The sequence below is a fragment of the Rhinolophus ferrumequinum genome, chromosome 10 (assembly GCF_004115265.2).
Source record: "Rhinolophus ferrumequinum isolate MPI-CBG mRhiFer1 chromosome 10, mRhiFer1_v1.p, whole genome shotgun sequence".
In the NCBI taxonomy this organism is placed as follows: domain Eukaryota; kingdom Metazoa; phylum Chordata; class Mammalia; order Chiroptera; family Rhinolophidae; genus Rhinolophus; species Rhinolophus ferrumequinum.
The window spans coordinates 73,240,107-73,253,904 of NC_046293.1; the positions used below are offsets into that span (position 1 = coordinate 73,240,107).

The window sequence follows — 13,798 nt, forward strand, 5'->3', positions numbered from 1 at the left end:
AGAAAATAGTAGAGAGATTTGGGGCGTTGGTTCTCGGTGACCTGAAAGTATGTCATTCATCCATTAGCAATGAGAAGTGTAAATGGGAATAATCTCACCTCTCCAGTGACTTACTTATTACCTTATTGTTACCTAATGAGGTTTGGAGAAAACTGCTAAGGGAATCTTGCTGTTCCTTTTCTCATTACCTGTGTGTGTAATGGCTTATTCTTCTGTGAACCCTTGGAGCTCTCTCTACCCAGTCTACTTAGGGATGCTCAGGCACAGCTCCTGGATCCTCTCTCTCTCTCTCTCTCTCTTCCACACACACACACCCTTCAACATTTATATCTCCGTTTAAATGTCACCTCCACAAAGAGGCCTCACCTGAGTGACCTAAGAATTTCATGCCTACCTTAGACTCATCATACTGACGCTGGTCGTCTCTATCATATCTTTATTCTACTCTTTTCTTCCAGAGCAGTCTTCTCAACTTGTAATTTCGTAGGCATTTCTTTTCTTTACAAGCCTATTGTCTGTGTGTCCACAAGTCTGAAGTTCCATCATGAAAACAAGGACAGTCTGTTTTGTTCACTACTATATCCCTAAGGCCTAACTGACATTGGTTGAGTAAATGAATAAATGAATGAATGAATGAATGAATGAAATGGCTCCTTTGTCCTCTCTCTGTCGCGAGTTATTCCCGGACACCGGTATGCTGCAGCCAGTTCTTTACCAGCTCACAGAGACAACTGTTAAATGTTCAGCAATTTAGTAAGCCAGGTATTAAACTGTTAGTAGCTTGAAATCAGCTATCCTGAGAGTGCCAAAAACATGGACACCAGCAAATGCTACGTGTCAAGACTGTTTTTGCCTAAAGAGCTGGTTTACAAGCCCACCACTGCTCTCTTCTCTTAAATCCAACTATAAATATTGATGCTACCATGGCAAAAAGTATGGACCACAGGTTACTTTAAATCTTTCAATTAAATATGAAATGCTAAAACTACTAAATACATACCATACAATTATTTTCCTGTTGGGAATACTTGGTCTTTTTATAAGCTAAATTATAACCTAAAATATGTGTCTCTGATCTCCTAAAGTTTTTGTTTCTGTTTTTCAGATCCTTATGTGAAGATTCATCTGATGCAGAATGGCAAGCGACTGAAGAAGAAAAAGACAACAATCAAAAAGAACACACTTAACCCCTACTACAATGAGTCGTTCAGCTTTGAAGTACCCTTTGAGCAAATCCAGGTAATGTCAAACCTAATTTTCTCTTCCCATTCAACTTCATCCACATAAATTAAGCACACAGACCTTGTAAATTATCAGGGCACATGCCTTCCATTAGAATTGCTATTCTTATTCCCATGCACATTTGATGCTCAAGCTATAGCAAGAAGGAAAAGATAAAATACACAGCACAGGATGTGCTGATTCATCAGCCCAAAACAGCTGGCATGCTGTTGAACTGAAATAAAGTAGGAAAAAGAAAATCAACAGAACAACTCTGCTAACCTAAAAAGTACATACACAGAGAGTAAAAGGCCAAAAGCAAATGAGTTTTCACTATTTACTGCCAGGCCATAATATGTAATTCTTCATATCACATCTTTATAGCAAAAAAAAAAAGTACAGATAAGAGAAATATTTTGGTTGGTGCTAAATATGCCTCTTTAATCTTTTATTATTAAAACACAATTCACAATAGAAAAATTAGCCAAAGTCGTATTTTTAATTGTTTAAATTCAGCTTCTTGTTTCTGAATTGGAGTGGATGGGTATTTTTGTAAAGATGGAATCTTAATTTGCTAGATAAAAATTGTTATGATAGGAAACATTCTATTAAAAGACCTTGTGGTTAAAATAAGATGCTACATATAGCCGCAATGATAGTATATGATCTTTTAATAATTTTTAAATACATTGAAGGTTTCCTCATCTTATATCCATAGTGAGACTATTGGAATCCAAAGTTTATATCCAATAATTATGGGCTATTTCATACTAATCTTTAATGGATATCAGACAGTTAGATTGCTTAAAGCAACACTACTTTTGTTTTGTTAAATAATTGATGTGGGTCCATCTTTTCAATAATATAACAGTTTGCAAGTAATTTGAAGGAGAAGTGAAGGGTAGGCCTCAAAACTACACTGCAACTTGGAACTTTCTGAAGGTCCAGAATAACAAAAGTCAGCAGATATTTGTTAGTTCCATATTTTCACTTTTAATCTATTCTTAGAATTTAGGATTTTATGAATTAATCACACCTTTATTCCATGAAGATTAACGTAATAGCTACATTTATTGTATATTTATTTAGTGCCTCAACCCAAATTAAGCACTTTACATGCACCATCTCATTTAATCCTTGTAATAACCTTGTGAGAGAGTTTCCATTATTATCCCAATTTTATATCTAAGGAAACTGAGGTTTAGAATTTCCTCAATATAAAATAGGGATAATAACAATCAGCATAAAGTAGGATTATGCCGAGAAGAGCACTCAGAAAAGTGCCAAGCACATAGGAACACTCAGTAAATGGTTCCCATCATTATTATTCACAATGTTGATGTTGTCTCTTTTGCAAATTAACATTTTATTAGAAAATGGATCCAACAACAAGATTAAAGCAATCTAGAAATCAGTGCTACCCAGCAGAACTCTGTGGGGATGAAAATGTTTATCATCCACGCTGTCCATCACGGTAGCCACCTGCCACTCGTGGGTAATGAGCACCCCAGTCACTAATGTGATCAAGGAACTTGATTTCATTTTAATTTATTTAAATTTGAACAGCTACTTTCCAGTTGTGGCTAGTAGGTACTATATTGTATAGGGTAGTTTTTTAAAAATCAAGAATGCCACCATCTTCACATTGGTTCATGCTTGTTCTTTTTTTTAACTTTTCTCATATACATGGCAAAAAATTGCACATATTTATTAGGTTGGTGCAAAAATAATTGCACCAATTTTTGCAATTATTTTTAACCTTTTTAACTGCAATTACTTTTGCACCAACCTAATACTTTCAACATCTGTTACATAAGTGAATGACATTGCAGAGGACATGGACTTCCTGTCCGCAATCATTTGTTCACTAGCCTGAACCAGTGAGCTCACTGCTTTTGAGCCACTGGCAAACCTCTAAGATATTCCATCTTCTCCAACAACTTATTTCACAATATTTGTTCATTGAACCCTTTTGAGTTCTAAGACTTTCTTCCTATGGAAACTAATAACTCCTGGCATTTTGTTTTTTAATTCCACAAAACAACAGAAGGCAGCTCATGGAGATGAAAACTCCTACTGCAAACCTTCTCCTTAGAGCTACATGCCTATACCTTTAAAAAAGAAATAGTAAACGTCCCTTTTCAACTATAAATTGCAGCAAATGTAAAGCACATTACGAACAAGGCATACATTGGGTTTCTGGGGAAGCATTTTGGAGGAGAGAACAGAAATAGTCAGGACAGAGTAGCCTGAGCCCCAAACAGAGTAAATCAGGCACAGAAATAACGAGCAAGCCTTCGACTGCATCCCTCTCCCCCTGCCACCAGAGTCAATTTGTTCTGTTCTTTTCTTCCCGCCCCCACCTCCACCCCAGGAAGCCGCTTTCCTAGTCTTTGCATCTCCCTAGAGAAAATAATTGAGCATTTTACATGCTATAATAGGGGTTTAGATTTACTTTATCCGAAGATTATAAGATTGTCTTTCTGTCTCTATCCCTATGAAATATAAGAGAAGCAAAATATGCTGATTTCCAAAAGCACCTGAAAATGTTGCACTCCCCTACCCCCACCCCCCCCCAAAAAAAAGTGTATAAACTACATCAGCAGCTGGAAAAATTAATCCAAGGCCTTCATAAGGATATTCTGTCCTGAGGGCTATTAATCAATACATTCCTAGATGAATAATCAAAACTCACTCCAACCTCCAAAAACCCTTGTTATGTTTGTGCACAATGTCCCGAATGTGTCCCCCACCCCGGGCCCCGCCCACCCCGTCCCCACGTTCCTGCAATATGACTGCATCCTGATGAATTCTCCTGGGAAAAGTTCTCAGGACCAAGCTAAGTCTGTTCTCAGTTCCAAACACCATCCTGTGGAAGGTATTCCCTTGACAATGGAATCAATCTAAGGCTGCACGAGGGAAAACCCAAGTTTGTCTCCTTTCTTGCCAGTGTGTGGCATTTCACATTCTAAATTCCACTTTGAGAAGTGAACGTTGTCTCTGATCTGAAACTGTCGCTGGGTGTCTTCTCCCACACATTGGGGCAAGAATGCAGCCCTCAGAGTACAAGGTCCACTGAAGGGGCAGAACCCAGCTGGCTTCCATCACTACATGTTCTGCTTTTCTTAACTCTGGCCACCAAATGTTATGCGTTCTGCTTTACTCTCAACTCTTCCTTGATCCTTGCACTCAGTTTCTAGATTGGAGCCGTTGCATATTTTGACTAAGCAAATTCATTCCTTAGGAAGCAGAACTAAAATGTGTTCTTAAAAAGTGTTTCTTTCATATCATAATGGTATGGGTTTGCTTTCATCAGTTCAGTTCAAAACATGAGTTATTAAATAAACCCTAAAACCTAATGGAACCTCTGAAATAAATCATCTATGGCCGAAAAGGTTATTTCCATTTGATGTCCGTGCCAGATACAGAGTAGTAGTTACTCGATAAATGTTTATTGAGAGAACATATGAGTGAGAAATTGTGTCTTTACATCATTACTACTTTTTAAAGACTTTCACCCTGCGGTCATATTTTATACTCCCAACAATTCTGTGATTAGCTGAAATTCTATATTAGCTTTATGTAAAATGCTGGTGCTTTTCCCCCAAAATGGGATGGCAGTACATGGTTGCCTTGGGAATTGTAACCCAAAAAAGAAATGATCTGAGTACCAATGTCACAAATTTCACAGATGAGACAGTTGAAACCAATGGATTTAGAGGAGCATACAATGGACACAGTCAACAGAGTGTGTGGTTGGCATGGACCAAAGGACTCATTCCTCACATGGCCCCAGGCAGGTTACTTAACTGCTCTGAGCTCCAGCATTTTGTCTACCTAACGGCAATATTACTAAGACCTATTCTGAGAGGTAACCAAGTAATTCACGTAAAAGACTGAGAAAAGAGCCAAATACAAATAAACATGGGCATTTACCGAGTAGTTTGAAGATGCGAAGGAGATGGTGAGGACAGCATAACGGGGATGGTGACGTAATAATGGCAAAATAGGGATGACTCGGGTTTTCGTATTCAAGTCATTTGCAGCCTTGTCCTGGTGTTTGGAGAATAGGGCGGTCTCTCTAGCGCTGACTGATGAATATTTATTTTGTGTCCTCTTTCAGAAAGTGCAAGTGGTGGTAACTGTTTTGGACTATGACAAGATCGGCAAGAACGATGCCATCGGCAAGGTCTTTGTGGGCTACAATAGCACCGGGGCGGAGCTGCGACATTGGTCAGATATGCTGGCCAACCCCCGGCGACCCATCGCCCAGTGGCACACCCTACAGGTCGAGGAGGAAGTTGATGCCATGCTGGCAGTCAAGAAGTAAAGGAAAGAAGCCTTTCTGCATTTGCTCACATAGTGCTCTTTAGCCAGTATCTGTAAATACCTCAGTATGATGGGTCCTTTCGTTGTTCCAGCCATGCGTTCCTAACACAATTCAGTGGTACGTCAAATCCTGTTTTGATTTGCACAAATTTAAACGTAGAGAGCCCCTGAGTCCTTCATCATACCACTGCCCTCCAAATCTACTCTTCTTTTAAGCAATATGATGTGTAGATAGAGCATGACTGAAATTATTTATTGTATCACACTGTTGTACATACCAGTATGCTAAAGATTTATTTCTAGTTTGTGTATTTGTATGTTGTAAGCGTTTCCTAATCTGTGTATATCTAGATGTTTTTAATAAGATGTTCTATTTTAAACTATGTACATTGACTGAGATATAGGAGAGCTGATAATATATTATATGGTAAATATAGCATCGTCTGCATTCCAGCAAAAATATCAACTTGTAAGGCACTAGTACAGTGAAACTGACATCTTAAAGGACAACTTAAACTTGAGCTTTCTATCGAATCACTTGAGTACCAAGATACACTTACACCACATCCTTGGTGGGTGAATCCAATTTTGTAGAATTTCTTCACAGGCAAATTAGTAGGATCTGAGCAGCATAGTACGATCTGATCTCCAGGAAGCATAGCCACAAAACAGAATAGCACCTGTCTGTACATATTTACAAAGCTAAAATCAGGGCTTCACTCTTACATTTGAAGAAGCACCTGAACAGGAGTTAACGATTTCATATTACCGCATATAGAATAACAACAGGATGGTGTTCGTGTGTGCGCGCGCGCGTGAGTGTGCATGTGTGTGCGTGCATGGTGTGTGCATTTGTTTAGGGATGGGGGTGGGGGGAGAAGAAGACGGGAGAAGTCAGCATTTCTGAAATATTGCCTGACTATTTGAAAAAAACAAAAAAAAAGTAGCTCTCCGTTATCACCTTTATACAAAACGGGCATCCTGTGAATTCTATTCCAGATTTCACACCTCTAACAATTCGAAAAGGTTTGCACACTAGACTTTGTAACACAATATTTTATTATACAAAACCAGATTAGAAGGAATGCAGAATATTTTTAACACAGCAATCTGTGCTTATTACACAAAATTACTTTGTGGTAAACAGACAGTATTGTAATCCCATCAGAAGATGAAAAAAAAATAAACAATTAGCCATAGTTCTGAAATGCACTTCGATTAAGCCAAAACAGACAGCTAGTGATCTTTTTATATGCTCTTTTTACTTACGTAAGTTTTAATTTGTCCTTTAAAAAAAGGTGAAACAAAACCAAGAACAAGTTCTAGAAAACTGAAGCAACCTCTTATGTATTCTAGATGCTTGATTTAGGAAGAGTTTTTAAATGTTTTCAATGTTATTATGTAGTAAATGGCACTATTATGAAGCTACTAGTCATTCCATAAGCGTCTTCAAGGACTGCTCTGTGTAACACTGTGACTGCCGTGTGTGCTTAGACACGTAGTTTCCTCAGTGGATAGCACTCAATTTATTCCGTAGTGATATTGTAAACAATACTGCCATTCCCTTCTACTGCACTGCCCAAGGTGTGTGTAGCACAAACAGTTCTCATTACAAAGGACCAATTCAGAACTGAAAAGCTATGCATAGGACAAGGAAGATTCGTAGACTGGGGAGGAACACACAGCATTTTGTCAAGCACTGTGCAATATTCCATATTTTTCCACACTATGGTAGACGACCACTCTGTGGAAGGGCAGCCTATTATCTCACACTGCATCCAGGCTTTTCTCCCGCTGACTTCTGTGGCCCATTGCAAGCTCTAGGCCACAGAGAGCAGTGATGCCCTGAAGTGGAGTTCGATCTTCACACATACCAACACAAAATGGAGCAAAAGTAAGCAGTAGCCTCCTGTTCAGACTTTAGGGCATCGTGCCGCATTTAAAAGCAAACAAACAAACAAACAAAAACTCAAATGGAATTCAAACAAGGGCTGATGGGAGGCTTCGAACTCGGTTGTTTCTTAAGAAAACTAGAATTCCTGTCATTATTCTTTCCTTCTCAAAGAAGAGGCAAGCCCTTTGACCTTTCAGCCCAGTCAGCAGCAAACTCTACAACTGGGACAGACACCAAGCACAAAACAAGAAGATCTCCCTCTTTGCTGGATGGTCCATGCTTTTGTAAGAAAACATAAATGGAAAATGCACGAGTCATGCTGTGAGATTAAATATCAGTTTGGAAAGAGTTGTCAAAGGAGAATCTTCCTAATTTAAAGGACCAAACCCCACTAAAGAGAGGGAGTTGACTGACTTTTAAAATTCCTTAAATGCCAGAAACTGACATTTACTTTTCACTGTATTCAGCTTTAAGTTGTTCACACTGAAACAACACTTTAAAACAACCAGGTTCGAGCTGCCGAATACACATTATTTCTTGCATTAAAGTACTACTAATGCATTCTCTTCCAACACTGCCAGACATGGGATATTGTCACCATAGAATTAGTTGGTATTACGCCACCTTTCACAAGTCAGTGACCGAACCTGCTTTGAGACCAAGATTCATCCTCAGATAAGCCACATGTACCTTTCTGACAAAGCTGTGTAAAGTATTAGACTCTGATGCTCTAGAAAGATCCTAGTTGCCTTTGTGTATATTTACTGCCTGCTTGAGTGTTTCTATGTGTGGGTTTTCTCTGTATCTTGTAGAAATGTTGGGGTGTTTTCTTCTGCCATATGGCTCGTGACCCACGAGCCAACTCCTTTAGCTGTATTTTACCTTCATTTTTGATGAGGTGGTTTAAATTTTGTTTCACTTTGTGTAGTGAATTCGCCAGTAGTTTTCTGATTGTTGTTCAAAATGACTTAAACATATTACACAGATATTCAATAAAAATGTTTTATTTCCTGTTGATGTTGCTGCCTTTGAACTCTTTTTCTTACCTGACTCTGGTGGTTAAGTGGGTGGCCTGTTGACTTGTGGGGCCTGCTGGAAGAAGGGGCCACTGAACAAACGCTCGCCCTGAATGCCAGCCTCTGAGTCACATCTGTGGAAACACAATGGCTGAGGGGAACGCAATGCCGAGAGTGCATCTGGCCATTACTGCCCAGTGCTCCCGGGCAGAATCATTTTCTACATATGTTTCTCTGTTCCCGTTTATGATCAATTCATCTGGCACACGGTCAGGTTTCCTGCTTTGCCCAAAATGTGTCCTCAAGGGTTTGAATTCTAGAACCTAAGTCACAAAGCCTCTCCAGAATAAGGATGAAAATAAGATTTTCTAAACCCCATTTTTGGAGGAGAGCATGACCCATGGAACTCCTCACCCATTGCAATGATGAGGGAAAACAAACATCTTTCCTCCACTAACTTCAACATGTATCACATGCCTAGAGTGTACCATGTTTTCACTGGATGCTGGAGATACAACAAACGATGCATAAGGGGCTCAGTCTCAGACACGTGTAAATGTGCTGTCACCATACACTACCATGTGCACCTTGAATCCCTGAGAATTTTCACCAGCCCACACACAGGGGACACCACGGCATGCCCCCTGATCCCCCTTTTGCATTGAGGCCATCAGCCTGCAGTTGCCAGGAGCCATGCCTGCTGACGGCTGACAGCTGTGTCTCTCTCCCTCTCCTGAGGAAGCTGCCCTACCTGAGAGGTCATGCCTGCTCCCCGGGCGGCCCGCGTCCCATGACCTGGATCTCTCCTGGGCACCATCTCCGTTTCACAGCCCCAGGGTTAGCTGGGAATGCCTTTGCCACTGCGTAGCAGTTCTCCTCCTCCCTCTGCCTTAACAGGTCCCCTTGCTCCTTTACAGGTATTGTGGCCAAGTGCACTCCCCAGTAAAACCCTTTCATCCCAGACTGCCCCCTGAGGAACCTAGCCTAGAACACACTCTCAGGGAGCAGGGAGATAGCAGGAAACGTTTTCTAGAGAAGAGAACACCAGAGGCAAATCCTAAAGGAACCGGTCAAAGTTATCCCTGTCAATGAGGACGCAAGACTGTGCCAAATTCACCTCCGTTCACAAGGCTCTGAGTTTGCCCATGATGAGGTTTTGGAGAGTTGGCTACACCATACTCCCATCAGCCAGCTTTGATTGGGCACTGCCAACTACAGACAGGGAGGAAGCCAAAACTGCTTAAACAGCCAACGGAACGACCACTTAATTACTGCACGCTCTGAGGGAACGACTGGCAAAGTGCTAAATACAAGCTGACCAAAGGACGCTTGAGGCCCACTCGGGGTAGGTACCAAGAAAAAAAACAATCAGCGTTATAAATACATGTGTTTGGATTTCAGGGGTGAGCATTTTGTTTTTCTTAAATAGCTACTGACATAGGGTAAAAAACCAGAATATTTCTTAATGAATTAAAAAAAAAAAAATCATTCCATCCTTTTATCAATGTGTCTTCCCAAAAGGTTTTTAGGTCTCGGGCACATGCGCTTAGGATATTCCTTAGGTGTTTTAGTCAGGAAAACAAAACCACTCCAGGTATCTGAAAGAGGGAATTTTCTAGGCAATGGGCAGCAGGTTAACCCAGAGAGTAACAGATACCGCCTGGTACTGCACGCCGGGGCCGCCCTAACAAAATACCACAGATTGGGTGGCTGACACAACAAAACTTGATTTTCTCACAGTTCTGGAGGTCTGACGTCGAGATCCCGGTGCAGGTCGGGTTGGTTCCTTCGGAGGCGCCTCTCCTTGGCCTGCAGATGGAGTTCTCTGTGTGTGTGTCTGTGTCCTAACCGCCGCCTCTTATAGGGACAGGAGTCGTAGTGGCGTGGGGTCTGCCCTAACAAACTCATTTTCACTTAATTACCCCTTGAAGGACCCTCTCTCCAAATACAGTCACATTCTGAGGTTTGGGGAGCTAGGACTTCAACATAGGAACGGGGTGGGCAGGTAAGGAGCACGACTGAGCCAATATGACCCCTCCTAAGGCTGCGAAAACAAGATGGAGAAGAGAGAGTCGCCCAGAACTTGGGAGGAGGGGCTGGAACCTGGGGGAGCTCCATTCTTCTGAGGCCACATAGGGTCTCAGGTGCTGGTGGGGGGACCAACAGACACGCTCCACCTTGGGGTTCCGGGACCTGCCTGAAGATCCTGATCCAGCAGCGGCTCACCGTGGCTAGAGGAAAGCTGGCAGAAGGGAGACACAGGATGAGGGCCCCTTCTCCTCTCCTCCTACCTTCCAACTCCGCCAGTGCCTCCATTAGCAGAACCTAATCAGAGTCAGGTGGTGAGGGAGTGGAGGAAACAGCCCGCTGGGGCTGAGAGCCCACCCCAGGACCGCAGTAGAACACACACAGGTGGGAATGAGGGCAGAGAACAAGCAGGCAAATGACCGACGCAGAGGTGTCTTAGTGTGTTCAGGCTGCTATACCAAACGTACCATAGACAGGATGATTTAAACAACACATATTTATTTCTCACTTCTCGGCTAAGAAGTCCAAGGTCAAGGCACTAGCCGATTCCGTGTCTGGCAGGGGGCTGTCTTCTTGCTGTGTCCTCAGGAGGTGAAAGGGTAAGAGAGCTCCCTGGGGTCTCTTTTACCAAGGCGTCCCCCTCATGACCTAATCCCCTCCCAAAGGCTCCCACGTGGCTAACACAATCACACTGAGCGATAGGATTTCAACATAAAAATTTGGGGGACACAAACGTTCAGTCCATAACATTAGGGGACTTTTTAGCAGCTGCATAGACTTTCTAAACGCTCTCGTGTCTTCTTCGGAGGATTCTGGTGGTCATATCTGAGCCACAAAAGGCATCCCACCCCTGATGACACAGATGCACAGAAACCACATTCTTTTTATGCAGAGAGTTTCCTATCACAGATCTGAAAATTCCAACCGTGATCGCAGTGACCTGCTCCCTGCAACACATCTTCATTATGTATGCACCGGGCTCTTTGATGTTTAGCAACTGATTTAAGCTGTACACACATCTTTACCGTAAAACAGTCACACAGTGACTTTGGAATACGAAGGTAAAAAAAAAAAGTGGGAAAATAAAAGTAAGAAATAGCCTGATACTAAATGTACAAAGAAATCTTCCAAGACCTACAGAACAATAAATATGCAAAAGCAAGCATCAAAAAGGTGCAGTAATGAAAACACCATGCAAAGCTGCAGATTACTTGTGGCATCTAAGTTCGGAGGCTGGCTGAAAGTTACCTGCATTTTAAAATCTGCCTTTCAGCCATATCCATGACTTCACCCACCCCCACCAATACACATCCCCAGAGTCCCCACACCCACCTTCTTCTCTGACAGTAACCATCCTCTCAACAACGCCTTTTCCCCTGTGCAAAATGTACCTGTCCCCGCCAACGTGCATACAAGGTTAAACAGGATTTTGTACTGATCGAGTCAGGACTCATTTCCTTTTCAGCTGTCCCGTTTACCTCTGTCACTTTCCTACCTCCTCCAGGCTGGCAAAGTGTCAATGTCCTTTGCAGGCAGAATTGTTTGAATTGACTGTGGAAGGAACCCAACTCATGCTGGATTAAGGGAAAAAGAGAGAGAAGGGGAAGAAGGGGGGGAGGAAGAGAAAGAAAGATAGAGATAGAGAGACAGAGAGAATTATTGGCTCATCGAAGCAGGAAGTTCAAGGTATGATTCCATTCAGGAACTGGTGGATCAAGGACCTCAAACAATGTCACCATTTCCTCCTCCTCCTCCCCCATCTCCTGCTCCTCCTCCTCCTCCTCCTCCTCCTCCTCCTCCTCCTCCTCCCATGTCTCCATGTGACAGCACAAATGGCCCTTAGCACCTCCAAATTTATCTTCTTCCAGCTTAGCATGCTTGCAGAGAGTGCTCTTCTCACAATTACATCACCAAAATTCCCAGACCTGACATGTATGCTTGGATCACAGGCCCTCCTTAAACCAATCACTATGACACAGTTCACTTTAGCTAAGGCTGAGTCATGTCCCCAGCCCTACAGCCACAGAAACGGGGTAAGGATGGTTCCTCAGAGGGAAATCAAAATGCTATTACCAAAATAATAAAATAAAACCAAAGAAAGAAAAAAAAAGTTTTTTAAAAAAGTGCTATTACCAAGGAAGAAAAGTGGGTATTGGGCAGAGAAAAACGACACGCATCTAGTATTCGGCCCCTACTATGCCTGTGCCCTAACAGGAGGGACACCGAAGGCACAAACTCAGGTCCCAGCAGTAGCCTGGTCCTTCTTCCCCTTGACCAAAAGCAGTGTTGGAAAGGAAAATGTAAAAGTACGCACCAATTATCTGGAAACATCCATTCACCTTCCCATTTATTGTCAGGAAAACCAGTCATCTGCTGTATATTGTAAGCAGCCTTTATTCAAAAGCATCGAGTCATTGACACAATTTTAGATTCCTGAATTCATTAAAAAATGATTATTATAGAAACTTAACAGGCAGAAAGGGAAATAGAGAAGAAAAACAAAACCTCTCTACACGCCCTTTATGTTTTTCCCTGTGGGCCAACAGTCTTGGTCCATATACAATCACCTCTTAAATACCTTTAATCATAGATGTATAGTATTTAGTATCAGTTTCTTTCACTTAATGTGAGAAACGGGACTTTTTTGTTGTTGTTGCCACATAGTTTTTATAATTTTTATTTTTAATGGCCACCTGACTTTTCTTCAGGTAGATAAACAAAAACATATTCAACTATTTCCCTAATATCAGATATTTAAACAATTACTAATATATTTCTCACATGAATAACATTTGCAATGGATACTTCAGTGGCTATTTTGTTTATTTATTTATCTATCTATCTATTATTAAGTAGATTTTATCTATTGATTTTCTTAAGATAAGTTTCCATAATTTTCCAATTTGATTTCTTGGAAGGTTCCACCAAAATACACTGCCATCGATGTTATATGTTCCAGTTTTCCCACAGCCTCCTCAACTGTGTGCTTTTCATGTCTGACAACTGGAGAGGGTCATGTGCCTCCGTAATGAGCAGTCCAGAGCTAAAATCTGAGTCTCTCCCTTCTGGGGCCACTGTCTTCCTCATTACTCCAGGCAGTTTGGTTAAAATCAAAAAATCCATGACATGAGAAAAGCATTGGCAGAGAGCCTGAGAAGAGAGGGCAGCAGGGGAGAGTCTCGAGGAAGATTAGGGTCCAGCTGTGGCAATTTCCTCCCTCACCTTCACGTCAAGTCCCGTCAAGTCCCATCGACTGAGCCCTGAGAAGTTTCCCGGGTCCTCCCAGCTCTGCTCCCACCACCAAGTCCCT

General features: G+C 41.8%; 1 protein-coding gene across 2 annotated transcripts in view; it reads left to right on the top strand.

The window, feature by feature from the left end:
- The window catches only part of SYT1 (synaptotagmin 1), a 517,982-nt gene extending 509,521 nt beyond the window's left edge, over positions 1-8,461 (top strand). For both annotated transcript variants that reach the window (XM_033117597.1, XM_033117598.1), the window contains exons 10-11: positions 1,106-1,239; positions 5,345-8,461. In XM_033117597.1, coding sequence (XP_032973488.1) covers positions 1,106-1,239; positions 5,345-5,551 — 341 coding nt within the window. In that variant the 3' untranslated portion in view covers positions 5,552-8,461. The remainder of the gene's footprint in view (positions 1-1,105; positions 1,240-5,344) is intronic.
- Positions 8,462-13,798: the final 5,337 nt, after the last annotated feature.